The sequence below is a fragment of the Pantherophis guttatus genome, chromosome 2 (genome assembly GCF_059756535.1).
Source record: "Pantherophis guttatus breed Tessera chromosome 2, ASM5975653v1, whole genome shotgun sequence".
Classification (NCBI taxonomy): Eukaryota; Metazoa; Chordata; class Lepidosauria; order Squamata; family Colubridae; genus Pantherophis; species Pantherophis guttatus.
Window position 1 is genome coordinate 2,220,001 of NC_142064.1, and position 26,301 is coordinate 2,246,301.

At 47.9% G+C, this 26,301-nt stretch overlaps 1 protein-coding gene across 1 annotated transcript; it reads left to right on the top strand.

Annotated features, from left to right (window-relative positions):
* The first annotated feature begins 3,964 nt into the window (after positions 1-3,964).
* LOC148115010 (maestro heat-like repeat family member 5) lies at positions 3,965-26,301 on the top strand. Its single transcript, XM_087884488.1, has 22 exons — positions 3,965-4,018; positions 6,650-6,736; positions 7,153-7,269; positions 7,523-7,645; positions 8,188-8,337; positions 10,592-10,711; positions 11,274-11,353; positions 12,371-12,506; positions 13,455-13,550; positions 15,009-15,113; positions 15,514-15,649; positions 16,214-16,332; positions 16,499-16,648; positions 17,248-17,402; positions 19,323-19,470; positions 21,164-21,315; positions 21,747-21,884; positions 23,316-23,430; positions 23,893-24,036; positions 24,606-24,782; positions 25,682-25,831; positions 26,083-26,301. The coding sequence occupies exons 1-22, from the start codon at positions 3,965-3,967 to the stop codon at positions 26,299-26,301; spliced, it is 2,871 nt and encodes a 956-aa protein (XP_087740614.1).

The window sequence follows — 26,301 nt, forward strand, 5'->3', positions numbered from 1 at the left end:
TGTAAAGTCAGCTCCAGTGGACATCAGGAAGAAGGTGCAGCCTCCAGCACTGGTGCTGCCCGATTTGCATAGGACAACTGCCAGGACCCCTCTGAGGGCTCCTCAGGGGGAGATCAAGGCTGGCCAGAAAGAGCCCCCTCCCTTGCCAAGGAGGCCCGAGAGGGAAAGGGCTCCGGGGAGAAAACGCTCTCCAGATGCTGTCTTGCCTTCGTATCCAGGTATAGACGCTACAGGGCTGGGCTACCTATGGAACCAGCCTTGTCCTTTCACATCAGCCCATCCCACACAATCAATCCATCCATCAATCAATCCATCAATCCATCAATCAATCAGAACAGAGCCAGAAGGGACCTTGGAGGTCTTCCAATCCAACCTCCTGCTCAAGCAGGAGATGCTATACAATCCCAGACAAATGGCTATCCAGTCTCTTCTTAAAAGGCTCCAGTGATGAAGCACCCACGATTTCTGGTGGGAAGCCATTCCATTGGTTGATTGTCCTCACTGTTTGGAAGTTTCTCCTAGTTGACCCCCTCCTCTTTGTGGCATCCCCTCAAATACTGGAAGACTGCTCTCATGTCACAAGTACACCCTTCCTTCTTTTCTCTAGACTACCCAAATCCAAATCCTGCAACCATCCTTCATTAGGCAGGGATGTTATGGTGCAGACTCCATTAGTCAAAGAGTTTTGACTGGTGGGGTCTAGGAAGAGGGTCTTCTCTACCGCTGCCACTGTATTAGGGAACATCTTGCCCGCAGAGGTGAGGAAAGACCCCTCCCTCTTAGCCTTTTTCAAAGACTATATCTAAATTATAAGATTACGACATCATGAAATTTCAAAGCAATAAAAAATTCCAATTCCATATATAAGATGGTTGTCTAAGGACATGAAGATCAGGGACTCAAGACTTATGACACCTGGCAGGTATTACAGAGATCTGGTTGGGCCAAGAGGGGGGGGTCCCCCTCATAGAGATGTGCCCACCAGGTTTCCGTGCATTCCATCAGCCAAGAGCCCAGGGCAGGGGTGGGGGGTGGCGGTCATTATAAAGGAAGGTCTTGATCCAAGGGAGGCCACTATACCTCAGATAGTCGGATGTGAGTCTCTCCTGGTGAAGTGGGGCCATGGGATGCAGGTGGGCCTGCTGATCACGTACCTGGCTCCCTGCCACGTGACAGCGGCCCTGCCAGAGCTTCTCAACATTATTGCCGGGGTGGCGGTTGATACCCCCAGACTTTTGGTCATGGGGGATTTCAAACTGCCGTCTTCCGGTGAGGCATCTGGGATGGCTCGGGAGTTTATGGCTTCCATGACAGCCATGGACCTGATACAATTAATTCATGGCCCCACTCACGCAGGAGGACACACTCTGGACTTGGTTTTTATCTCTGGTCAGTGGCTGAGTGGTCTGGATATAGGGGATATAGTTACTGAACCCCTGTCATGGTCGGACCATTCTCTCCTGAGGCTGGACTTTTCGACCACTGCACCCCACTGCAGGGAGGTGGAACCGACCAGGTGGTTCCGCCCCAGGCGCCTGATGGATCCTGATAGGTTCCAGAGGGAGCTTGGGCCAGTTCCTGAAACTCTGGCTCACGACTCGGCTGAAGACCTGGTGGCTGCCTGGGATAGGACGGCCGCCGGTGCTCTGGACCGAGTCGTGCCTTTGCGGCCTCTGACCTGACGCCAAACCTGCCCAGCCCCTTGGTTCTCCGAGGAGCTGAGGGAGATGAAGCGCCGGAAAAGATGCCTAGAGAGCGGTTGGAGGGCTAGTCACTCCGAATCCAACCGAACACTAGTTAGGTCTCATATTAAGACCTATCTAGTGGCGATAAAAGCGGCAAAGCGTAACCACTTTCCCGCTCTTATTGCATCGGCAGATAACCGCCCAGCCGCCTTGTTTAGGGTGACCCGCTCCCTCCTACATCAGGGAGCACGGGAGGACCCCTTGCAAGGGCAGGCTGAGGATTTTGCACAGTATCTGCACGATAAAATTGCTCAGATTCGGGAAGGCTTGGACTCTGACTGGGTAGATCCTGGTGGGGTGACTGAGGCTGGTCTTGAGAATGTTATCTGTGGACTCCTGAGGACGTGGACAGGATCCTGGGGAGGTTAAACGCAACCACATGTTTATTGGACCCGTGCCCCTCCTGGCTGGTACTGGGCACCCAGGAGGTAATATGAGGCTGGCTCCAGAGGATTATAAATGCTTCTTTGAGAGAGGGTTTCTTGCCTCCCGCCTTGAAAGAGGCGGTGGTGAGGCCCCTCCTCAAGAAGCCTTCTCTGGACCTGGCCGTTTTGGCAAACTACCGTCCGGTCTCCAACCTTCGCTTTGTTGCGAAGGTTGTGGAGAGTGTGGTTGTGCGACAGCTCCCACAGTACCTGGATGAAACCATCTATCTAGATCCATGACAGTCCGGCTTCAGGCCTGAGTATAGCACGGAGATGGCATTGGTCACATTGGTGGATGATCTCTGGAGGGCTCGGGACAGGGGTTGTTCCTCTGTTCTGGTCCTGTTAGACCTCTCAGCGGCTTTTGATACCATCGACCATGGTATCATGCTGCGCTGGCTGGAGGGACTGGGGGTGGGAGGCACCGTGCTGCGGTGGTTCTCCTCCTATCTCTCTGACCGGTCGCAGTCTGTGTTGACAGGGGGGCAGAGGTCGACCTCGAGGCACCTTGCTTGCGGGGTGCCGCAAGGGTCGGTCCTCTCGCCACTCCTGTTCAACATTTATGTGAAGCCGCTGGGTGAGATCATCCGTGGTTTTGGGGTGCGATGCCATCTGTACACTGATGACACTCAGCTGTACATCTCCACCCCAGACCACCCCAATGATGCCCTCCAAGTGATGTCCCAGTGTCTGGAGGCCGTGCGGTCTGGATGGGGAGGAACAGGCTTTGACTCAACCCTTCCAAGACCGAGTGGCTGTGGATGCCGGCATCCCGATATAGCCAGCTGGTGCCATCGCTGGCTATTGGGGGCGAGTCACTGACCCCCACAGAGGGGGTTCGCAACTTGGGTGTCCTCCTGGACACACAGCTGTCTTTAGAAGAGCATATGATGGCCATGGCCAGGGGGGCTTTTTATCAGGTTCGCCTGATACGCCAGTTGCGCCCCTTTCTGGATCAGGAATCCTTGTGCACAGTCACTCATGCCCTGGCCATGTCACGCCTGGACTACTGCAATGCTCTCTACATGGGGCTCCCCCTGAGGAGCACCCGGAGGCTCCAGCTGGTGCAGAATGCGGCCGCGTGGGTGATTATGGGAGCGACATGGCGCTCCCACGTAACACCTCTCCTGCGCGAGCTGCATTGGCTCCCGGTGGTCTTCTGGGTGCGCTTTAAGGTGTTGGTTCTCATCTTTAAAGCGCTCCATGGCTTAGGGCCAGGATATTTGCGAGACCGCCTGCTGCTACCGATAACCTCCCACCGGCCAATACGCTCTCACAGAGAGGGCCTCCTCAGGGTGCCGTCGGTCAGGCAATGTCGGCTGGCGGCCCCCAGGGGGAGAGCCTTCTTTGTGGGGGCACCCGCCCTGTGGAATGAGCTGCCTCCTGGAATACGATTGATCCCGAACCTCCGGACCTTCCGTAAAGCCCTGAAGACATTTTTATTCCACCAAGCCGGCCTAGCCTAAATGATTTTTAATTGGGATTTTAAATTTTATCGATTTGGGGGTTTTAAATTGGGAAGTTAATGATTTAATTCTTTTTTAATTATCTTAACTTTTGTATTTGTATGTTTTTTAATTTTGGCTGTTCACCGCCCTGAGTCCCCTCTGGGAGAAGGGTGGTATACAAATTAAATCAATCAATCAATCAATAAATCAATCAATCAATAAATAAATAAATAAATAAATCTCAGTCTGTCTCTTCTTCTCAGAACTCTCTGATGAATGCTTCAGAAATTTCTGGGAGAGCAAGAAGCAATTAAAAGGGAGGCCCGTCAAAGAAGTTTTGGACTTGATGGATGAGAGAGAAATATTAGAGACCATCTTGGACCATCTTCGTCCTTTCCAGGTAAGCAGCTGGGTTTGTGTCACGGTGGGCCCGGAGGTCCATTGTGGAGAAGTTGCAGAAGCCAGGGCTGCCTCGGTGGAGATCATTTATCCCAAAAGTAGACAAATGTGGTTATCAAGAAACTATGGGGCCCTTGGTGGAGGGATCATGGAACGACCATGGAATGATCGCCTCAACAATTTTGAACTCCGCCTAAAGACCAAGACTTAGAGATGCACTTAGAGACTGTCACCACCCCTGGAACACTTCAAATCAATGGAGAAAACCTAAAGAAGGTGGACATTTTATGGTATCTGGGTCCCATCTTCAGGGAAATGGTATCATCAATGGTGAGGTGCGAGCAAAGGTGAATGCAGCATGGATGCATTGGCGAGATGCATTGGCGAGAGTGTTATTGGACAGATGAATGGCAACCCATCTTAAATCTAAGATCTAAAAGACAACCATCCTCCCTGTTGCACTGTCTGGCACTGAATGCTGGGCAGCAACAACAGGGACCAGAAGCTCTCTGCATGCCATGGAAATGCGAAGGCTCCGTTGGATATCGGGCACCTCACTTCTTGATTACATCACAAATGACATCATTCCACAGCATTTCGGTGTGGCACCAATTACAGAGAAGATGAGAGATGGCCGACTCCGATGGTATGGACACGTCCAGCGAGCAGCATCTTCCACCGTGGCCAAGACTGCCTACCAACTAGAAGTCAAAGGCCGGTGACTTCGCATGTGTCCAAAACAGAGATGGCAAGATCCCATCAACAAAGATGTGCAAGCCAGGGCCCGCATCCTGTAGACGCAGCTGTCCACACAAAGTGGCATTCAATGACCCCAAAAGTGGACCCAAAAACTTGCGGGAATACACTAGGAAGAAGAAGCTGGGGTCCTTGGTGTTCTCTGAGCTTGGCTTTTTACTTGCAGACATTTCATGACCCAACTACATCATTATCCCTTCTACTACTGATGAAGGTCCCTAGTTGGGTCATGAAACATCTGCAAGAAAGCAACCAAACTCAAAGAGCAACAAGGACCCCACAGTCCTCCTCCTCCTCCTCCACTCCCCTCCCTTCCTTTTCCTTCCTCCTTCCTCCTCCCCTTCTTCTCCTTCACTCTGTAAACCCACTCCCTTATAACACTGATGAAGTTCCCTAGTTGGACCAAGGGCTCCACAGTTCTCCTCTTCCTCCTCCTCCTCCTCCTCCTCCTCCTCCTCCTCCTCCTCCTCCTCCTCTTCCTCCTCCCCCTCCTCCTCCTCCTCCTCTCAACAAACCCCACCCCCTTCCAGCACTCATGGTATCACCAACTTTGGGTCATGAAACGTCTGCAAGAAAAGAATCAAGCTCAGAGGAGCCCACAGTTCAACCCGGAGCTACAAATATTCTTTTCCATTTGCTGAACTGTAGTCCTTGCAAGCCCAACCCACCAGCCCATAGTGAGGGAGACTGGGAGTTGTACAGGTGGTCCTTAACTTACAACCTCAAACTCAGCCCAAAGTTTAGGTTGCTGAACAGGACATTTTGTAAATGAGTTTTGCCCCCATTTCATGATCTTTTTTGCCACAGCTGTTAAGCGAATCATTGCAGATGTTAAGTTAGTAAGACGGTTGTTAAGTGAATCTGGCTTCTCCCGTGACTTTGCTTGTCAGAAAGTTGCAAAAGGAGGTCACATGACCTGGGACGATGCAACCGGCACAAGTACATGCCAGTTGCAAAACATCTGGATTTTGACCACATGACCACAGGGATGTTGCCATGGTCCTCAGTGTGAAAAACAAAGTCCCTTTTTTTCAGTTGTAAACTATTCGCTATAACTTCGAACAGTCAGTAAATAAATGTTCTGACTAAGCTCCCCAAACACGACAAACCCTCTGAAGTGAACTCAAAGATTCCTTTATGAGGAGAGCCAGCAGCCCCAACAAAAAAATTCTCTCTCACCACAGGGTAACAAGTCCATCCGGCAGGGAGAAGAATAGTTGTCTGCCACATCTATTCATCTCCGCCCCCTGCCTTTTATCCCCAGAGCTAGGAAGGGCTTCGCTAGCAGCGGTGTCTCTTCCGTCCCAAGGACCGGCCCATAGATTTCCCCGGTTCTCCTCTCCTTCTCCTTCTGCGCATCCATGCATCAGGCTCTGGACCCAGCTGTTCCTCCTCTTCCTCATCAGCCACCTCCAGACCTGGGGACTGTTGACTCACCATCTGAGGGCTGACAGATGTCCAGGCTCAGCCTCTCTCTCTGTCTCTCTCTGCCAGCCCCATTCCCTCTTCCCCCTTGGAACTCTCAGGTTGCCCTGATGCTGGCCCTGACTCCTACGCCTCCTCCTCTTCCTCCTCTGATTCAGCTGCTGGAGAGCCCCAACAATAAATGGTGATAAATCAAGTTCTCATAATTTGTGGCAGAGATTTTCCAACCATTCATCTCAAAAGCTGCCTCAGCTCCAGCTGATACAATCTGGATGGTCCTTGTTATGTGCTTCGTGTCTGTCCCAGCTAGAAAAGTCGAATTAATTATAATATGCATCCGGACGCAGAAGGGAAACCAACCTTGGAAACACAGGGAAAACTGTTCCTTCCTCTGCTCCTTCACTTTCTCACAACTTCTTTTTTGTTGTTCTTGTTGTTGTTGGCAAAGCAGATTCCTTCAAGCCACAGGAGGAAAACAAGCGGATTGCCGCCCATCGACCAGAAGCAAAGCACGTCCCAGTTCTCGTCTAAAGACAAGGTAAATATGCGGAGGTTTTACACTTTTAGGGCCGCAGTTGTCTTAGATGCAACGTCAGAAGAGGACAACTTGCGGTAGCCAACTCACCGCTGTCCACGAGCCATGGCAGATTCGCCGTGGGTTAATTCAAAATTCCAATCTCTTCTTAAAAGCCTCCAGTGATGCAGCACCCACAACTTCTGGAGGCAAACTGTTCGACTGGTTAATTGTTCTCACTGTTTGGAAGTTTCTCCTTGGTTCTAGATTGACTTATTAGTCAATATGCTGCCCATCTCCCTGATCATGTCACCCGGGACCAGTTTCCCTGTGCTTGACCAGAGGGAGTTCATTTTTGATCATAATTTGTCCTATATTTCCTTTTCCTGGCCGATTGGTGGAGCTCCCTAGAACTCATGGACTCTTTTTCCCACTTTCAGATTAACCTATACAAATATTATGGAGTTAAACTGCGAAACTCAACACAGAAGGACCTGGTGACGGAACAGCTCAAAAGCCTTCTAAATTTTTCGTTCCAGGAAGAAACAGACCGAGAGGTGAGTGGGAGTGGGATGCCTGCGGGGGCTGAGACCTCCATCTTTGTGGGGTCCTTGGTGCTCTCTGTGCTTGGTTGTTTTGTTGCAGACATTTCATTACCCAGCTAGGTAATTTCATCAGTGCTGGAAGGGCCTGGGGTTTGCAGAGAGGAGGAGGAGGAGGAGGAAGGAGGAGGTGGAGAAGGAGAAAGCGGAAGAGAAAGAGAAAGAGAAATGTGCAAATGTCCTAATTCACAAACATCGCTTTGCCTAGGGAATCTCGGAAACCATTCGAATGGTTGCCTTTTGCCACCTGCCTGAGATTCTGGAGGTCCTGAAAGAGGCTGGACATTTCAGGCAGCCCAAGGCACCTTTTCCGCTGGAAGCCACCATTGAGGTAAGACCAGGGATGGGGTTGAACAGAAGTACAGAAGGAGGCTGGGGGATTCTGGGAAGGAAAGTCCAACGTGCTTGGAAGGACTTATGAACCAGGCTATCTGGTCTCCTCAGATTGGTCATAGATCTCAAAGACCTGAGTCCAGCGCTGAGGATGTAGGTGGTGCTGGAAATTCTCCATCTCCATCTCCCGGAGAACTATTTTATAAGGCTAGAGAAGATTAGGAGTTGCCCCAACAAACATCTCACGTAGACTCAAAGGTGCTTTTTCAGAAGGCTCGGGCTTTGTTTTTTCCTGAAGACATTTCGCTTCTCATCCAAAAAGCTTCTTCTGTTTTGACCAAAGTCAGAACTGTAGAAGCTTTTTGGATGAGAAGTGAAACCTCTTCAAGGAAAAACAAAGTCCAATTGCCTTTGGAAAAAGCCCCTTTGGGACAACCATGACCTGGATGACTAAGAAGCTCCATCAGTTTCCATCCATTGCTTCTCTTGTCTTCTGGTGCTCTGGGAAATAGTTTGACCCCCTTGTCTTTGTACTGACAGGACTCACAGACTCTCTCCGAGAGACAGATTCGGACCACATTAATACTCTGCTACGGCCAGGCAGTCCTGGGAGCGCAAGTAGAAGACCTGGTGCCTCTCCTGGACAACATTATTTCAGAAATACTGGACCAGTATTCCATTAGGAACAAGGTTGGCTGGTTTCCACCCTATACTTCCCTTAATGCTGAGTTTAATTACGAGAACAATTATAATCCAGAGTCCTTAGCTTGATTGCTTTCTTAAAGACATTTCATGACCCTACTAGCATGTTGTGGGAGACGAGGAGGAGGAGGAGGAGGAGGAGGAGGAGGAGGAGGAGGAGGAGGAGGAGGATAATGCATGTATAAAGGAGTATAATGCGCATTATACTCCTTTATACACAACAACAACTCTGTGATGTTGTGTGACTCAACCCACTCAGCCGGCCCTCATGCCTAAGGTGGAACTAGAACTCTCCATCACTTTGGGTGATTGTCCCAAAGTCTCTCAGTTGGCTTTCATCCTAAAGCGGGACTAGAACTCACAGTCTCCTGGTCATTGGCCCAAAGTTACCAATCCAGCTTTCATACCTAAGGCAGGACTAGAACCTAGAATGCCCAATGATGTTCTGATTGTGAGCCCCCCAGAGTTCAACCAAAGACAATCGTCTATGTAAAGGTTTAAATAAATAAATAAATCCTCTTCCTTTTGGTTTTTCTTTCTTTCTTTCTTTCTTTTTTGAATAAAGTTTTTTTATATTTGTGTAGTTTATACATATTATGTGAATAGTGTGGTATCTGAGTATCATATAATTCAATACAAATAAACATATTCATAATTATTACATTCCATTTTCCTTATTCCATATTATTAATACATTGCTATATCAACCTTCCATTCTAAACTTTTAACATTTTCCTCCCTTCACATTATTATATTCAAAGACATGATAATCTGTTTTATTATTCATATTCCCATTATTTAACTCTTCTTCTCTATTAAATTTCCTTTCTTTCTTCCATTATTTAATATCTCAATAGGAACTTCTAATATCAGTCACAATCATTTAAAACATTCAACATATTCGTATCTATCTTTTTTCTAATTTTCTTTCAAACTCTACTCAACCCTACTTCTTTCAAACTCCATAAAATTCTACTATTATTACATATAGCTATATCTACTTTTCACATTACCTACACAATAGTACTCTCTTAAGTCTTTTATTCCATCTGCTTCGAGGTTTATACTCTGAATCTATCATTTAATTTTTTCTCCTTGCCCTGCGCTTTCCCACTGTTTAATTTTTTATTTATTTATTTATTTATTTTTGCTTTAATTTATACGCCGCCCTTCTCCGGAGACTCAGGGCAGCTTACAATGTGTTAAGCAATAGCCTTCATACTTTTGTCAAAGTCAGAAGTCAAAGTCAGCTTATTGCCCCTACAATCTGGGTCCTCATTTCACCTACCTTTGAAAGGATGGAAGGCTGAGTCAACCTTGAGCCTGGTGAGATTTGAACTTGCAGTAAATGCAAGCAGCAGATGTTAGTAACAGTGCTTTAGTCCACTGTACTACAGGCTCTTAATTTGAAAGCTTTTTGTTCTAAATCCTATCTTTTCCTCCCAAGCCTCTTCCTGTTCCTCCCATTTCTTTTTTAAATCTTTTAAAGTGATTTCCCCCTCCTTTAGTTCCTCAATCCTTATTAATTTTAAGAGTGTCTCCTACTTGTCATCTTCTTTTTGCTGGTTTCTCAGCAAAATTTTAATTCCCCTTCTATTCCAACTGTTAATTACATTCTTTCCTTCTTGTCCTGGTCTTTGCTCCTTGTCTCTTGTATACAATTTTCCCATCTTCTATCTATACAATCAAATATTTCAACCATGTCCTTGTGTAGTTCCAGTATAAAGTCCTTAATGCTTTGAATCATTGACTCCATTCTGTTTAAGTTTCCACAATCATCGGTTCAGAAAAAAAACCTCCAAGTCAAATTTTAATGTCTCATCAATGTTCAATCAAATCAGTTAGTTGCTTCAGGGATCCTCCACTCCTCAAGTCATTTTATATATATATTTATATCTCACCCAGACAACACATCATTCACCATTTCTCTTTTCTTGCACAAACTGATGGTTTCTGGATGTTCCCGGCTTCATGGCAGCCATTTTTGAATGTCATTGTTCCTAGTCTTCAGATGAGGAGTTTTTCTGAGTCAGGGAGGGGAGATGCGGCTTCCCTCAACCTGCAAGGTGGTCCCCCTTTACTTCACCACCCCTACAGGGTGGCTATGGCTTCGAATGAAGCCCCCAACAGGGAGAGCTAGGAATGGGGCCGCGGAGCTCGCTTCCGAAGGCCCCGGAATACCAACCGGAGGTCCTTCCTTTGGTTTTTCTGACCCCACGCTATTCCCACTTGTGTTTCCCAGGATGAAGGGCTGAAGACAGCGTTCATGAGGTCTATCATCATGATCACCAAAGCTGTTGCCTACAGCAGGAGGCAAGACATCCATTTGCCCCATAAACAGGAATTGGTCATAAACATCACTGTAAGTGGGGAGAGGGAAGGGAGGCAGGTGTTCCTGTGTGTGTTTATTTTTGAAAGTGAATTTGAATCGAATTGAATATCAATCAATTGAGCCTGAAAGCTTTTTGTTGCTAAGTGGGACATTTGTTAAGTGAATTCTGCCCATTGTATGACCTGTCTTGCCACCATTGTTAGATGAATCATTTTCGTTAAATTATTTGCACGGTTGTTAAGTGAATCTGGCTTCCCAATTTTAAATAGATTATAAAGAGGCCACAGTTACCCATCCCTGACTTAAATCATGGTCACAAGACACTGCAAACTGCCATAAATGCCAGCAGGTTGCCAAGTGACCGAAATATGGTCATATGATCCCTGAGGAAGGGACGCCTCTCGGAACTTTGCATCTGGGTCATAAGTAGTCCTGGAGAGATCCCACAAACCTTTAAATGGTGGCTAAGCGACCAGTTGTAAGTCGGGGACTTCCTGTGTCAACCAGAAAAAGCATAGGGCTGGGAAGAGGGCCAGCTGGATGGTGGCCATATCTCAGGAGCTTTCTTAGATGTGTTTCTTTCTCCTTTCAGGAAGTCATTGAAGATCAGCCCGCAAGACCCTTGTCCGTCGTAAATCTCCATCAAGCGATCGTCACCATCACCTGCATGAAGTACGTACCTGCTCCGCCCTCATCTTCCCACCAGCTCGGTAGGAACTTGGAGTTGGACCCAATGATGGGATTTCAATGCCAAGTCCCCATGCTCTAGAGCAGGCGTATCAAACTCAATTTCATTGAGGGCCGCATCAGGGCTGTGGTTGACCTCGAGGGTGGGTGGGCGGGGGTCATGAAATGAGTGGGTGTGGCCAATGGGGTGGGTGTGGCCAGCTTGATGTCACTCCCCAAATTGCTGGCATGTTTCCTCTTCACATTGGGTAGACCGGTTGGAAGCCACACTGGCCCGATCTTTCCTGTTTGCGCTGGGTAGACCAGGATGGCCCCCCAGACCAGATCCGACCACATCGCGGGCCACATCCATCCCAGGGCCTTGAGTTTGATGCCCCTGTTGTAGAGCATACATTGAGTTAGCAGGTCAGCCCCAGAATTTGGAAGGGTGAAGAATTTACATGGAGAGAGAGAGAGAGAGAGAGAGAGAGAGAGAGAGAGAGAGAGAGAGAGAGAGAGAGAGAGAGATTATACCACAATATAAAATAGATGTTGAGACTCTAGAAAGAGTTTAGAGAAGAGCAACCAAGATTATTAGGGGACTGGAGGCTCAAACAGACGATGAACGGTTGCAGGAACTGGGCATGGCTAGTTTAGTGAAGAGAAGGACCAGGGAAGGCATGGTAGCAGAGTTCTGATATTTGAGGGGCTCTCACAGAGAGGAGGGGGTCAACTTCCTCTCCAAAGTACCTGAGAGCAAGATAAGAAGCGATGTATGGAAATTTATCAAAGAGAGATCCAGTAGAAATTTCCTGACACTGAGAACAATCAATCGGTGGAACGGTTTGCCTCCAGTAGTTGGGGGTGCTCCATCACATGAGATTTTCAAGAAAAGAGTGGACAACAATATGACTGGGATGGTTGAAGGACCATCAAGCAAGGGTTGGAGTAGAAGACCTCCAAGGTCCCTTTTAGCCCAATGAGATCTTCTCACCCTCCTCCTCTTTTCTTGCCTTTCATCAGCCGTATGAAACCCACCTTGAACTCTGAGATGAGATCTAAAGTGGTGAGCAAAAGCATCCAGAAGGTGTTTTCCTTGCCGGCTTTCAAAATGACCACACTGAAAGCGAACAGCCCAGGGCAATCAACTCAAACTCAGGTGAGCAGTCCAGATGGAGTAAAGCCATCTGAGATCCACCTGGAAACAAGGATCTGGTAAACATGATTCAAGATCTCCTCAAAAACTCTAGATCCATCCTTCGATCCCAATGGCACCTTGGCCTGTCCCTTCATCTTTGGTCCTGAAAGTATGCGTCCACTTCTCATTATACGTTACTGGAACATAGGACTATCTATTATTAAGTCCTAAGCATCTCCCTATGGTTTTCCTCGCCATCTTTTCTCTCTTCCTCCACTTCTCTTTTATGTTCTGGTTGAAGTGTCTTCTCAAGACCAATTCCCATCTCCCCCTTTGCCCCCGAACAAAAGAAGGTCCACGGTGGGGCAGAACAACCATGTTCTGCACTCACTAGCTCTGATTCCTAGGTAGTCTCGGAATTCAGACGCTTAGCAACCAATTCAGATTTACAATGGTTGCACCTGTCAATGGGGAAGCCCGATTCACTTAAGAACCATGTAACTAACTTAACAACCGCAGTGACAAGAAAGGTCATAAAACGAGGGAAAAATTCACTTCACTAATGTCTCGCTTAGCAGTTTTAATTAGGGTGCAATTGTGGTCGTAGGTTCAGGACTGCCTGTATTTGAATATCCCAAAACTGTTAAGGAAGACATTCAACCTTTTAGTCGGTCTGTTCTGAATGATAACAGGAAGGAAGTCCTTTTGTTCCTCGTGTTCAGCCAAGAAAGCATTTCCTCCAACTCTGGAAGAAAAATCAGCCCTGCAAGGCGGGCCACTCCATTTACAGCAGACTTGTGGACTTCAACTCCCAGAAGTCCATGGCTGGCTCAGGATTGTTGGGAGTTGCAGTCCACCAGTCGTACTAAAAAGGCCATAAGTTCCCCACCCCTGGATTTCTTCCTCTTTTAGGCGCCGTTCCTTCCTTTACGCCACTTCTTCCTTCGGACATTCTTGTTCTTCTTTTAGGACTTTTATCACCAGACGGCGAACGCCTGCAACACCATGCTCACCGGCTTGCTGTCCGAGACTCCCAATCTGGATTCCCTGCAGGATATCTTGACGGTAAAGAGTGATTCTTTCTTGGGGTTGGTCGCACGGTCAGCCAGATGTTTAGGCTGGATTTGGCGATTCTGTCCAGCTGTCGAGTCCCTCCCAAGGACCTGGGATAGGCAGATGTGGCTGTTGGAAGGAAAAGGTATCGTCGCAGCTGCCGAATGCGACAACTCATCACGGCCACCGGACAACTTGCTGTGGGTGAATTCAACCATTCAATTTAATTAATTTCAATAGTTAAAAATGATTTTAATTTTTGTCATTTACATTTTGTGTTGATCCTCCTCTGGCATCTTTTCATTAATGGTTCAACATGAGTGACGTTGAGCTGGCCACGCCCACCTTGCTCCCCCCCCAGGTCAAACACAACCCTGATTTGGACCTCAATGAAATAGAGATTGACACCCCTGTCAAAGAGCCTCACTGCTGTTCCAAGTAAAGCTGCCTTCTGCAATTGACCAATGCAGATTTTGTCGATGTCGATGGGATTCATCTTAGCAACAGAAATTTTGGACTCATTTGTGGTCATAGGTCGAGGACTACCTGCATTTATGATGGTTGCAGCATCCTGGGGCTCACCTGACTGCCATTGGAGAGCTGCCCAACTGGCTTCCAACAAGTCAAAGTCTACGAGGAAAGCAAGTTTTGGCTAATGACTGCATTATTCGTTTAAGGACCGCAGGGATTCGTTCAACCTTGGCAAAAAATTGTCATAAAGCCAGTCATAAGTTGCTTAACATCCACCTTGCTAAACTCCACAAATTCTAGTCATAAGTCAAGGACTACTTATACAGGAAGTCCTCGACTTACAGCCATTCATTTAGTGATCTTCAAAGTTACAATGGCACCGAACAGCTTGTCAGACAGTCCCGAAAGGTGATCCCACGGCCTGGGATGCTGCAACCGTCATAAAGATGAGTCATTTGCCAAGTGTTCAAATTTTGATTACCTGACCACTGGGATGCTGCAATGGTCGTAAGTGTGAAGAACGGTTGTAAGTCCCTTTTTCAGTACCATTGTAACTTTGAGCAGTGACTAAATACTAATAGCACTTAGACTTACATACCGCTTCATCGTCCTTTGCAGCCCTCTCTCAATGAGGACCCAGATTGTTGTCCCCAACTATCTGGGTCCTCATTTTACCGACCTAGGAAGGACGGAAGGCTGAGTCAACCTGGAGCCCGTCAGCATCGAACTGCTGGCAGTCGGCAGAATTAGCCTGCAATACTGCATTCTAACCACTGTGCCACCACGGCTCTAAATGAACTGTTGTAAGACTAGCTGTATTCCAGAAATCTTCAACTCCTACTCTAGTTTTGAGTCTAGAATAGACCTAAATTGATAACCGCCTCAAATTCGTTTAGTTCCTTAGATTTTCTCCCCAGTCCTGGCAAATTCTGTGGCTCTTCCTACTGTGAATCACAAATTCTTCCTTTCCTCCTTCTCCTCCTTTGTTTTTCCTGGCAGCACACGAATCCCTGGATTGAATCCCCCAAGAGTCACGAGAGAGAGAGGGCCATCAAGAGCACCAGGCACCTCCTGAAGTTCGTTTCTGAAAACGTCAATTTCGACGTAAGTCACCGTTTGGGATGAGAAGTGAGATATTTTCAAAGAAAGGGAAAAAAAGAAGAAAGTCCTTTTGGAAAAAGCATCTTTGGGATGTGACCAGGAGGATATAAGGAGTCCCGCTTGAGCAAGGGGTTGGAGGAGAAAACCTCCACAGTCCCTTCCAGCAATTGAGGTTCTGGGATTCTCAGGTTCTATGATTCTGTGATTCTAAAATTCTATAATTCTAAGGTTCTACGATTCAAAATTCTATGATTCAAAGATTTGAAGACTCAAAGATTTGAAGATTCAAAGATTCTATTATTCAAAGATTCTATGATTCTATGATTATGATTCTATGATCTGGCTGAAAACTTCATGAGCCCCCCTTCTCATCTCTCCCCTCCTTCCTGCTTCCTTTCATTAGACCACAGCTGACTTTTCTTTGCTGGGACAGCTGGTGGCTTTGCTGGGCCTGCACATTAACGACACCAGCAAAGAAGTTGGCCAGACGTCCGCAGAGGCCGCCTACCACCTCCACCACCTCATCATGAGCAAACTGGGTGAGAAAGTTGGACTCCAAGGGCTGCCAGGAGCTCAGGGATGCACCCTGCCCAGGAGAGCCCTGGGTGTCACAGCCTGCTGGTCATTGGGCTGGGCAGAGATGCCTGGAATTGGCCCTTGATATTGGCACCTCTCAGGGCCAGGGGTCATTTGAAGGCTGAGTTTCTCATGTTAAGTGTTTCAGCTAGGGAGGGAGGGAGAGAGAAGGAGGGAGGGAGAGGAAGAGGAGGAAGAGGAAGACTGTGGTGCTCTCTGAGCCTTGTTGTTTTCTTGTGAACATTTCATGACCCAACTAGCTAACGTCATCAGTACTAGAAGGAAGGGAGCTTTTCACTGAGAGTTTTGGCCTCTCAGTGCTGATGGTCATCATCACTGATGATCTTCCCTAGTTGGGCAATGAAACGTCTGCAAGAAAACCACCGAGCCCAGAGAACACCAGGGACCCCTCAGGTCAGCCCTGAGCTGCAGATCTTCTCTTCTGTTGGAACGACTAAAGCGGCCGTCAGACGAAGGATCTTCAGAAGCTCCAAATGCCAAAATCTCTTCTTTTCCTCCCTCCACAGCCAAAGAAATGGAAGAGAAACCCAAGAACAAGAAGGGGAACATCGTCAATTGGCTGAGGGAAGACTTCTTCGTTTTGGGCCCAACCATATTTTATAATAACGTCTCCAAAATGGCTAAGGTACATTTTAGTTTAGTTTACCTGATGGGTGACACGGAATAAGGTCTGCCTCTCTACGTGGGGTGTTGTCCCCAAATCTGGGTCAAAGTCTCTGGCTTGTTGAGAGAAGGAGGGAGTCAAAACCCTGATGCATCTCTTCATGGTCTCCTTTTCTTCCTTCCGATAGGCCTTTGGCGAGCATCTGAGCCCGTCACAAATAAACGACCTGATCTTAAAAGCCCTGGAGGCTCTGACAGACCCGGACAAGAACATTTCACACACTGCAGGACTCCTGCTCAATTCGTTCTTGGAGGAATGTGGGATGGAGATGGAGGAGGTAAGAAAATGGCAGGGTTTGGAGCAAAAGGGATAGAGGAGATTTTGTCGAAAAGAAAGATGAGAATGGGTGAGACCTTGTTGGCTTAGTGACAACACTTTGGCTGAATTTAAGAAGGCTAGGGCTGGATGGGAGACCACCAGGTGATCTTAGGGCTGTTGAGAAAGTTGGTCAAACCTTCCAGAAGAAGGTAAGGGCAAAACAAATAGCCCTATTGTTTTCATGAGAAATAACAGTTGGAGAGCAAGTTTGGCAGTGGTTAAGGCACCAGGCTAGGAGAAGGCCAAGTCCTATCTTAGCCATGAAAGCCATACGGGTGACTTTGGGCCAGTCTCTCTCTCTCTCTCTCAGCCCAACTCACCTTGCTAGTGGCTGGGGTGGTCCTGAGTTCTAGATCAGTCTGTTTGGATGTTCCTCATCTGTTCCTGGATCCATTCCAGTTGACATTAAAAAACAAAGGCCAAGCAGGGTTTGGACGACCTCTTGAGGCTCTTAAGCATCCTCAGGGTCACGGGATAAAATTCAGGGGCTTAGCAAACGTGTTCCATATTATGACAGTTGCAGACGGTCTCATCCCTCGGATCTCTCTTTTGCCATAGCTGCCCATGATCCTCAAGGAGATCTACATGCGTCTCCCAAAGATCTCGGACCCTGCCACCAAACAACAAACTCTAAAGGCAGTGTGTCACCTGGCGTCCAAACGGGTGAACAGAGTCGTGGATATTCTCCTCGAGTGTTCGGTGGACTGCGATGGGTAAGAAGAACCTCAAGGAGATGTGCCTCCTGCTTTCTTTTATGCCACAGAGATTCTCAACCATTTGCAATAGGGGTGAATACCTGTAGCTCTGGTAGAGGATGAGGGTGGAGGTTGGTTCTCTGAGCTTCTGGGTGGGTTTCCGAACGTTTCGTTACCAGGCCAGGTAACATCTTCAGCGGAGTTTAGGGAACACCAGTGTTGATGTTCTTCTGCTGGTAGGGGCTTTGTGTGGTCAGTAGGTCTTATGATGGAGAAGTCACGTCAGGTGAGGGTCATGTCAGGTGAGGGTCTGGTCATTGGTCAGTTGTGGATCACGTCAGGTGAGGGTCTTGTGATGGGGAGGACACATCAGATGAGGGTCGCATGAGGTGAGGGTCTTCTGTTGGGTCAGGTGTGGGTCACAGATGAAGGATTTGGGGTGGGTTTTGGGGTGCTGATTGGGGGGGAGGTTGCATTGGGTTGGTTGAGGGCCAGTGCAGTTGCTGGTTGGCTGTGCAGTCGATCTGAATTCTGAGGGCTTCCTAGGCTGGTTGTCTCCACTATCCAGGTCATGGTTGTCCCAAAGGTGCTTTTCCAAAAGGCAGCTGGACCTCCTTGGTTTTTCAACTTTCTTGGTCACCATACTGTAGAAACAATGCAGAGACTCGGAAAGAGTGCAGAGAAGAGCAACGAAGATGATTAGTGAACCGGAGCCTAAAACATAGGAAGAAGAGTTGCAGGAATTGGGTCTCTCTAGTTCAATGAAAGGAAGGATTGAGGGGGGGGGACAGGATAGCAGCGTTCTGACATCTGAGGGGCTGCCACAAAGAGGAGGGGGTCAACCTATTTTTCAAACCACCTGAGGGCAGGACAAGAAGCAACGGATGGACACGAATCAAAGGCAGAAGCAACCTACTATATGCAGAACTTTCCTAACAGTGCAAACAATTAGCCAGTGGAACAACTTGCCTCCAGAAGTTGTGGGTGCACCATCACTGGAGGTTTCCAAGAAGAGATTGGGCAGCCATTTGTCTGAAATGGGATAAGATTTCCTGCCTGAGAAGCGGTTTGGAGTACAAGACCTCCAAGGCAGGGGTGAAATCCTACCGGTTTGGTCTGGTTCACCTGAACCGATAGTAATAATTGCTACTGTTTGCCCGAACCAGTAGTAAAAAAAAAAACGCTTTAAAAAGTACGACAGTCAGCTGTTCCGGGCAATGTCGGAACCTTTTTGTAATTTCTAATTTCAGTATTTTTTTTACTACCAGTCAACTGTGAGAAAATCAGCTGTGCCTGATTGTCTGTGAGTTTCCTGTTTGTTGCAGGGGCCATTTTGTGTAAAGTCCAGCTGCTTCTGCATTGTGTGTGAGTCAGTTGTGTAGCTTTTGTGTTACTTTTGTGTAAAGTGTGATAGTTTGCTTTTGAGCTGTCAGTGACTCAGTGAGGTTCCTATTTGTTGCAGGGACCATTTTGTATGAAGTCCAGCTGCTTTTAAATTGTGTGTGAATCGCTTGTGCAGCCACGCCCACCCGGTCATATGACCACCAAGAAACACCCAGAGAACCAGTTGGGAAAATTTTTGAATTTCACCACTGCTCCAAGGTCCCTTCCAACTCGGTCATTCTGTGAAAAGCACCTTTGGGTTAATTCTGCAGACACACTGCTCCTAGAAACGTCCCCTCCCTTGATCAGTTCTGGGTTCCCTGGCACTTCCGGTGGCGCAGAGACCCTCCTTTGAATGGCTGCTAGACAAACGGTTGCAAGTCGAGAACTACCTGTAGATATATTTTTTTCCTTGCATTAAAGCAGTTCATTTGCCCATCGGTTCTCTAATCCTTTCTTCCGTTGTGGGAGTTAATCTCTCTGGACTGGCCGTCTCTTTGAAAATAGGGAAAGAATCTGATTTTTTTTCCCCAATCTATTTTTCCACCTGCACAGAAGTGCCAAGGAGTTATGGAGGGCACTGGCTGCAGACCCCTATGCTAACATGAAGATCATGAAGCCCCTCCTCAAAAGGCTTCAGAACGAAGACCCCACCACCGAAGCTTTTGGGAGGAGAAATAGCAAATCCATCATGCCCATTGCGGTAAGCCCTCAACCGGCGGCTCTCCTTTCCTTAGATCTACAGGTGGGCCACGCCTGAGGGAAGGGGGAAGGGGCTGAGCAGAAGAGTCGCCGTCAGGGGTCTTCTCATCAGGAGCAGGCATCCCCTGGCTGGAGGGAGGCAGAGGGCAAACTGGTGGGGACTGAAATTGAAGCAAAATTTGACGTAGCCCCCCCCCAAAATGCCCCATTGAATGTAGAGGCATCAGTGGGCTTCCTTGCCCGAACAGATATCCATCCATCCATCCATTCATCCACCCATCCATCCATCCATCCAGCTCTATCATCTATCCATCCATCGGTTCATCTATTCATTAATCCATTCATTCTTGTATCCATTCATTGATTTATTCGTTTATTCATACATTCCTTCATTTATTCATTCCTTTACTCATCCAATCATTCATAATTCAATTGATTCCTTTATTCATTTCTTAAGTTATTTCTTACAGAAATAACTAAAAAAGAGTTTGGTTTAAGAAAATACGTGATAGGAACCAACAAAGGCAAACACCCAATGGAGTACTTTTTTAATCTTATTTTTAATTTTTAATTTTTAATATTTAATCTTATTTTAAATATTTTTAATCTGTATTTTTATTATGTGTTATATTGTTTTATTACATTGTTGTAAACTGCCCAGTGTCAGATTGCTCAGATGGCCGGTGTAGACATTTAATTAATTGAGACCAATAGAAGAGAATCTTTGTAGTCCAGGTTTGAACTGTGGGGTCCTTGGTGCCCTCTGAGCTTGGTGGTTTTCTTGCAGGCGTCTCATGACCCAACTAGGTAACATCATCAAGGCTAGAATGGAGTGGGGCTTGGGGAGTGGAGGGGAAGAAGAAGAAGAGGGAGGAGGAGGACTGTGAGGTCCTTGGTGCTGTATGAGCTTTGCTGTTTCCTTGCAGACATTTCATTACCCAACCAAGTAATATCAGGAGGAGGAGGAGGAGGAGGAGGAGGAGGAGGAGGAGGAGGAGGAGGAGGAGGAGGAGGAGGAGGAGGAGGAGGAGGACAACTGTGGGGTCCTTGGTGCTTACTGAGCTTGGTGGTTTTCTTGCAGATGTTTCACGACCCAACCAGGCTAACCCTACCTCTAAGCCGAACTCTTCGAGCACTGATGATGTTACCTAGTGGGGTCATGAAACATCTGCAACGAAAAAACACACACTCAGACAGCACCAAGGACCCCTCCAATCATCTAATAGTGGAGAGTCAAGAGCCACTTAGGAATGAAGACAAACAGAGAAACGTGAGGTTACCGATCTCTTTGTCCCCAGTTCTGTCTCACTTGTGCTACTTGTTGTCTCCCTTTTGTTCTGTATCTACACCCCACTGGCCTCCCAAAGTCTGGTGGGGGTGTAGAATGGGAGTTTCAGAAGTCCCACTTCTAGCAAAATTTGGCTCCGTGTCTCAGACATGGACATTCCTGGCTCAGGTTTCATGGACATGAGGATTTTTTTCTTTCTCTGGGCACAATGAGAATGTATCTGCCGAACAAAACTCTGCATTGGCGACAAGAAGGGCATCCAGCCAGTAAACCCTCAGCTCCATTCAGTTGCCCAGACTCCACCCCGCAAGGGATTATGGGGTCGTTAAAAGAAGAAGAAGAAGATGATGATGAATCTAAGTAACCTGATGAGCCCGAGCTGACTCTCCTCTCCTCCTGTTTCTAGGCCACCAATGCGCTCTCCTTCCTCCTCTCGCTTCCTGAGGCAGCCAACATTGTCCAGAATAAGTTCTCCAGCCTGCTCCTGGCGCTCGTGACGCAGATCTATTTCCTGCTGGGAGCAGGCAAGAGCGGGTCAGAGGAGAGCAACCACCTGGGGTAAGGAATCTCCTACGCCCAATCTGGATCCTTTCTCCATTTCTGCAAAGCTCAGGAGATGCCTACAGGTTTCACCCAGGTCGACTTACGACCACAACGGGGCCCCACTTCACTCTGTTGCTGAATGAAACAGTCGTTAAGTGAACTTTGTCCCATGTTGCAAACTTTCTTGCCAGAGTGGTTAAGTGAATCATTGCCCTGGTTAAGTCCCATGGTTGTTAGGTAAATCTGGCTTCCCCATTGACTTTGCTTGTCAGAAGGTCCCAAAAGGGGATCACATGACTCTGTGACACTGCGACCGTCATAAATATGGGTCAGTTGCCGAGAGTCTGAATTCTGATCACATGACCATAGGGATACTGTAACGGTCGTAAGTGCAGGGGGATCAGCGGAATGATTGGCACCAACTCTTCTTCCTTTGTTTCATTTAGCAACGCAGTCAAAGCCATCAAACACCTCATCTTGTGCACCGGCTATCAGGAGGAGTTCAAGGACTTAGACATGGTTCGATGTTGGGAGATGCTGATGAGTCCTGATAGTGTGTTTGAAGGCATTTTCCACCTGGTCCGGTAAGAAATTAAAAGTCAAAAGAGCTTGGCTACGAGGGGCAGTGGGTGAGAGAGGGAGGGGAGGCAGAGGGCGAGGGAGAGGCAGAGAGATAGGGGGAAGGGGAGAGAGAGGGGAGAGGGGGAGAAAGAGGGAGAGGGACACAGAAGGCAAAAGTGAGAGAGAGGAAAGATTAGAGGGGAGGAGAGGGAGGGGAGGGGAGAGGGAGAAAGAGAGAGGGAGGGGAGAGAGGAGAGGGGAGAGGGAGAGAGGGGGAGTCAGAGAAGGAGAGAGAGAAAGAAAGGGAGAGGAAGGGGAGAGGGAGAGAGGGAGGGTGAGAAATTCTTTAAATGGAGTAATTCATTGAGTAATTCATTTATCGATAATTCAGATCATGATTTCTCTAGCTTGGTGATTTTATTTGATTTATATACCGTCCTACTCCCGAAGGACTCAGGGCGGTGAACAGCCAACAATAAAATACATACATACAAAATTTAAAAAGCAGAAATAAAATCAAATTAAATAGTTTGGCCCAGACAAATTAAAAACCCCAATCAATTTATAACAAATTAAACTTTGAATATTAAAAATATTAAAAAATTATTAAAAAATTATTTAAAAAGAGGGAGAAAGTTAGGCCAGGCCCGCCTGGTGGAATAAAAAGCTCTTAAGAGCACAGCGGAGGGTGCGCAGATCCGGGATCCTCCGTATCTTTGGGAGGAGCTCGTTCCAGATAGTGGAACGAGCCCCACAGAGAAGGCTCTCCCCCTGGGGGCCGCCAGTCAACATTGTTTGGCCGACGGCACCCGGAGGAGCCCCTCTCTATGAGAGCGTACCGGCCGGTGGGAGGCTATTGGTGGTAGTAGTCAGTCCCGCAAGTACCCAGGTCCTGAGCCTTGGAGTGCTTTAAAGGTGGTGACCAAAACCTTGAAGCGCCCCCGGAAGACCACCGAGAGCCAGTGCAGCTCGCGCAGGAGGGATGTTACATGGGAACGCCATGTCACTCCCATAACCACCCGTGCGGCCGCACTCTGCACCAGTTGGAGCCTCCGGGTGCTCCTCAAGGGGAGCCCCATGTAGAGAGCGTTACAATAGTCCAAGCGGGAGGTGATGAGGGCATGAGTGACCGTGCGTACGGAGTCCTGATCCAGAAAAGGATGCAACTGGCGGATCAGACGAACCTGATGAAAAATCCTCCCGGTCACGGCCGTCAAGTGCTCTTCTAAAGACAGCCATGAATCCAGAAGGACGCCCAAGTTGCGCGCCCTCTCCGTGGGGGCCAATGATTCGCCCCCAATAGTCAGTAATGGCACCAACTGGCTATATTGGGACGTCGGAAACCACAGCCACTCGGTCTTGTTGGATGGGTTGAGCCTGAGTCTCAAGTGAGTGATATTTTCTTCTCCCTCACCAGCAGAACTTGTCTGATCTCTCCATATTTATTCTCTTAGGAACTTGTTCAACTACTCAAAACATGAGCTGAAGGTCATGTTCCGACAGGCCAACCTCTACCTGCGCCACCCCGATTTAAGACATAAAACCATTGGGATGGTTTTCTTTTCGGAGGTGAGGAGACCTTGAGATGCATCCCAACCTTCTGGAGCTCAAGGAAAGTTGCCCAGGGTTCAACAGAACTTTATGGTTGGAAACTGGAAGTTGTGGGTTCTCCATCACTGGAGGTCTTGAAGAAGAAACTAGACAGCCATTTGTCTGACATGGTAGAGGGTCTCCTGCTTCACCAGGGGGTTGGGCTAGAAGACCTCCAAGGTCTTCTGGTATTCTGTTAATCAGTGGAATGGCTGGCCTCCAGAAGTTGTGGGAGGGAGGGAGGGAGGGAGGGAGGAAGGAAGGAGATTGAGGGAGGGAGGATGGGAGAAAGGGACTTTCAGCAGTCACCAACCCAGGACTGTGTTTATTTTCTTGTTCTCTCCCCGTAATGGCTGAAAGTGGCATTTTTAGTAGAGGCTCTCAGGGAAGTTCCCTTCCTTTGCTTGGCTAATGCTCCGTATCTCCACTCTTCTTCCTCAGCTGCTGTACCATCCAGAAATTTGCCAATTCTTTGTCATCCAAGACATCCTCCAGGTGCTGATGGAATGGATGAGCCAGCCATATCCGCTGATACAGATCTTCAGCGTTAGAGGATTGGGGAACCTCATCCAACACCCGTTTGAGGTAAGAGGTGGGGGGGCAGGAAGTGAGTGGCTTCCAAGGTAATAGCAGGTGTGACCTCACTCTCTGGGAAGTCTACAAGGCTGGGAAGGACAGAAGAAGGAGAAGAAGAAGACAATCATCAGGAACAGGATGGACTCAGCTAGAGTGGTGTCTCTTCTACAAAGATGGCTGCACCCCTGGAAGATCTGAAGGAGCAAGTAGGGGCCAGGTCCTCTTGGAGGACACCTGAAAGCAGAACAAGAAGCAACGGATGGAAACTAATGAAGGAGAGAAACAACCTGGAACTAAGGAGAAATTTCCTGACCCTGAGAACAATTAACCAGTGAAACGGCTTGCCTCCAGAAGTTATGGGTGCTCCATCACTGGAGGTTTTCAAGAAGAGACCAGCAGCCATTTGTCCATCAGAGTCTAGGGTCTCTAGGGGTTGGACTAGAAGACCTCCAAGTTCCTTTGCAACCCTCTTCTTCTCTGCTCTGTGGGCTTCTCTTGTGTTTGTCATGATCGCTGCGAGACTCAGAGAACTCCAGTGACCGTGTTTAATTGCTCGTTTCTTTCCCTGCTTCCTCCAGAAGAACATCTTGGAGCCACTGTTGATGCCAGTGCTAAACTGTGCTTCTCACGAAAAGAAGACCGTGGCGAAGGAAGCTATAAGGACCCTGCGTTTCCTCCTCAGACACCTCGAGATAGAAACTCATGCAGGGAAGGCAGTCAACCTCATTCCGCTCCTTCTAAAATATTTTCATGATGTAAGTCAACCAAATCATAAAAAACTGGTTTTCCACCTCTCTCTCCCTCCCTTCCTCCCTCTCTCCCCATCTTCCCTCCCTCTCTCCCTCTCTTTCTCCCCTCCTCCCTCCCTTCCTCCCTCTCTCTCTCTTTCTCTCTCTCTCTCTCCCTCCTTCCTCCCTCTCTCCCCCTCTCTCTTCTCCCTCTCACTTTCTCTGTCTCTCTCCCTCCCTCCTTCCTCCCTCCTTCCCTCCTTCCCTCCCTCCCTCCCTCTCTCTCTCTCTCTCTCTCTCTTTCTCCCATAAAGAAGGCCTGGGTACCATCTGCAGAATTCTAATTTTATCGAAAATGCTTAGAAAGTTCAGCAACAACTGTGTTGTGCTGATCTGAAACAGGGGTAAGCTTGCGGATGATCCTTGAGCCCTTCTAGAGAGCTGGAGAAGTGCCAGAGGAGGTGGACGAGAAGGAAGGTTGCCCCTCTCTTCAGCTTCACCAAACCAGGTGTCCACCTAGAAAATCTACAACACCACACAGCCTATCTAGCAAAATGCCCTAGATTGGTCATCTAGATTGGTGTTGCTTGATCTCAGACACTTTAAGATGTGTGGACTTCAACTCTGCTGGCCTGAGAACTCCAGGAGGAGCTGCTAAGATTGAACAACTCTGGTCTAGATCAGGATTTCTCAACCTTGCAACTTTAAGAGGGGAGGACTTCAACTCCCAGAACTCTCCAGCCAGCATACTGGAGTTGGGGTCCCCATCTTTGGGGCAACCATGACCTGGATGATTGATCATCTCCATGGACATTGAACTGGGAATAGGTGGGCTCTGAACTTGTGTGTTCTCCTGCAAACTTCAAGAAGCTTCTGAATGGCTATTCTGCTATTGGAGGGACTAACCTGTCTCTCTTCCTTCGTAGGACGACATCGAACTGAGGAATACCTCCATCACCATTTTTGGCATGCTCCTGAAAGGACTGAAGGAGATACAGAATAGTAATATGGCCGAAAACATCGTGAACAGCCTTGTTCCTCTAGTCATACAACTGTCAAATGATCGGACGAAAGAGGTGAGTTGAAGGGCTGCGTAACCTGAGCTCCTGCTCTGATCATGCTACCTTCTCAGTGAGACCACCCCGTACCCCCATCTTCACTCAGAGCAACGTGGTTGTACCACGTGGACACTCTGGAGAATGCAAAGAGATTCTGGACAATCCTGAAGTTGTGGAGTCCTTGGTGCTCCCTGAACTTGGTTGTTTCCTTGAAGTCCCTTCATGACCCAAGTAGGTGACAGCATCTCCCTCTTTCCTCCCTCGGCCAGGTCTCCAGGAAGACCCTCGACTCCTGCGTGTCCTTTATGAACTGGGGGGGCTTTCCCAGCGACTTGTTTGACTATGAAATGTATACCAGCCTCCATAGCATGTACTCCAACATCTGCTACGTGGTTGTAAGTAGGAGCCAAGCTGGCCTGTTTTCTTCCAGATTAGAGTATACTAATTGTTTATTTCTTTATTTTGCCCTGCCTTTCTTATTTTTATAA

Excerpts from the sequence above, each read along its gene's own strand:
- LOC148115010 (XM_087884488.1), top strand. The coding sequence starts at position 3,965 with ATGGATGAGAGAGAAATATTAGAGACCATCTTGGACCATCTTCGTCCT. Across the intron at positions 15,114-15,513 it reads CTGAAAACGTCAATTTCGAC|ACCACAGCTGACTTTTCTTT; the intron begins GTAAGTCACCGT and ends TCCTTTCATTAG. Across the intron at positions 21,885-23,315 it reads GGCATTTTCCACCTGGTCCG|GAACTTGTTCAACTACTCAA; the intron begins GTAAGAAATTAA and ends TTATTCTCTTAG.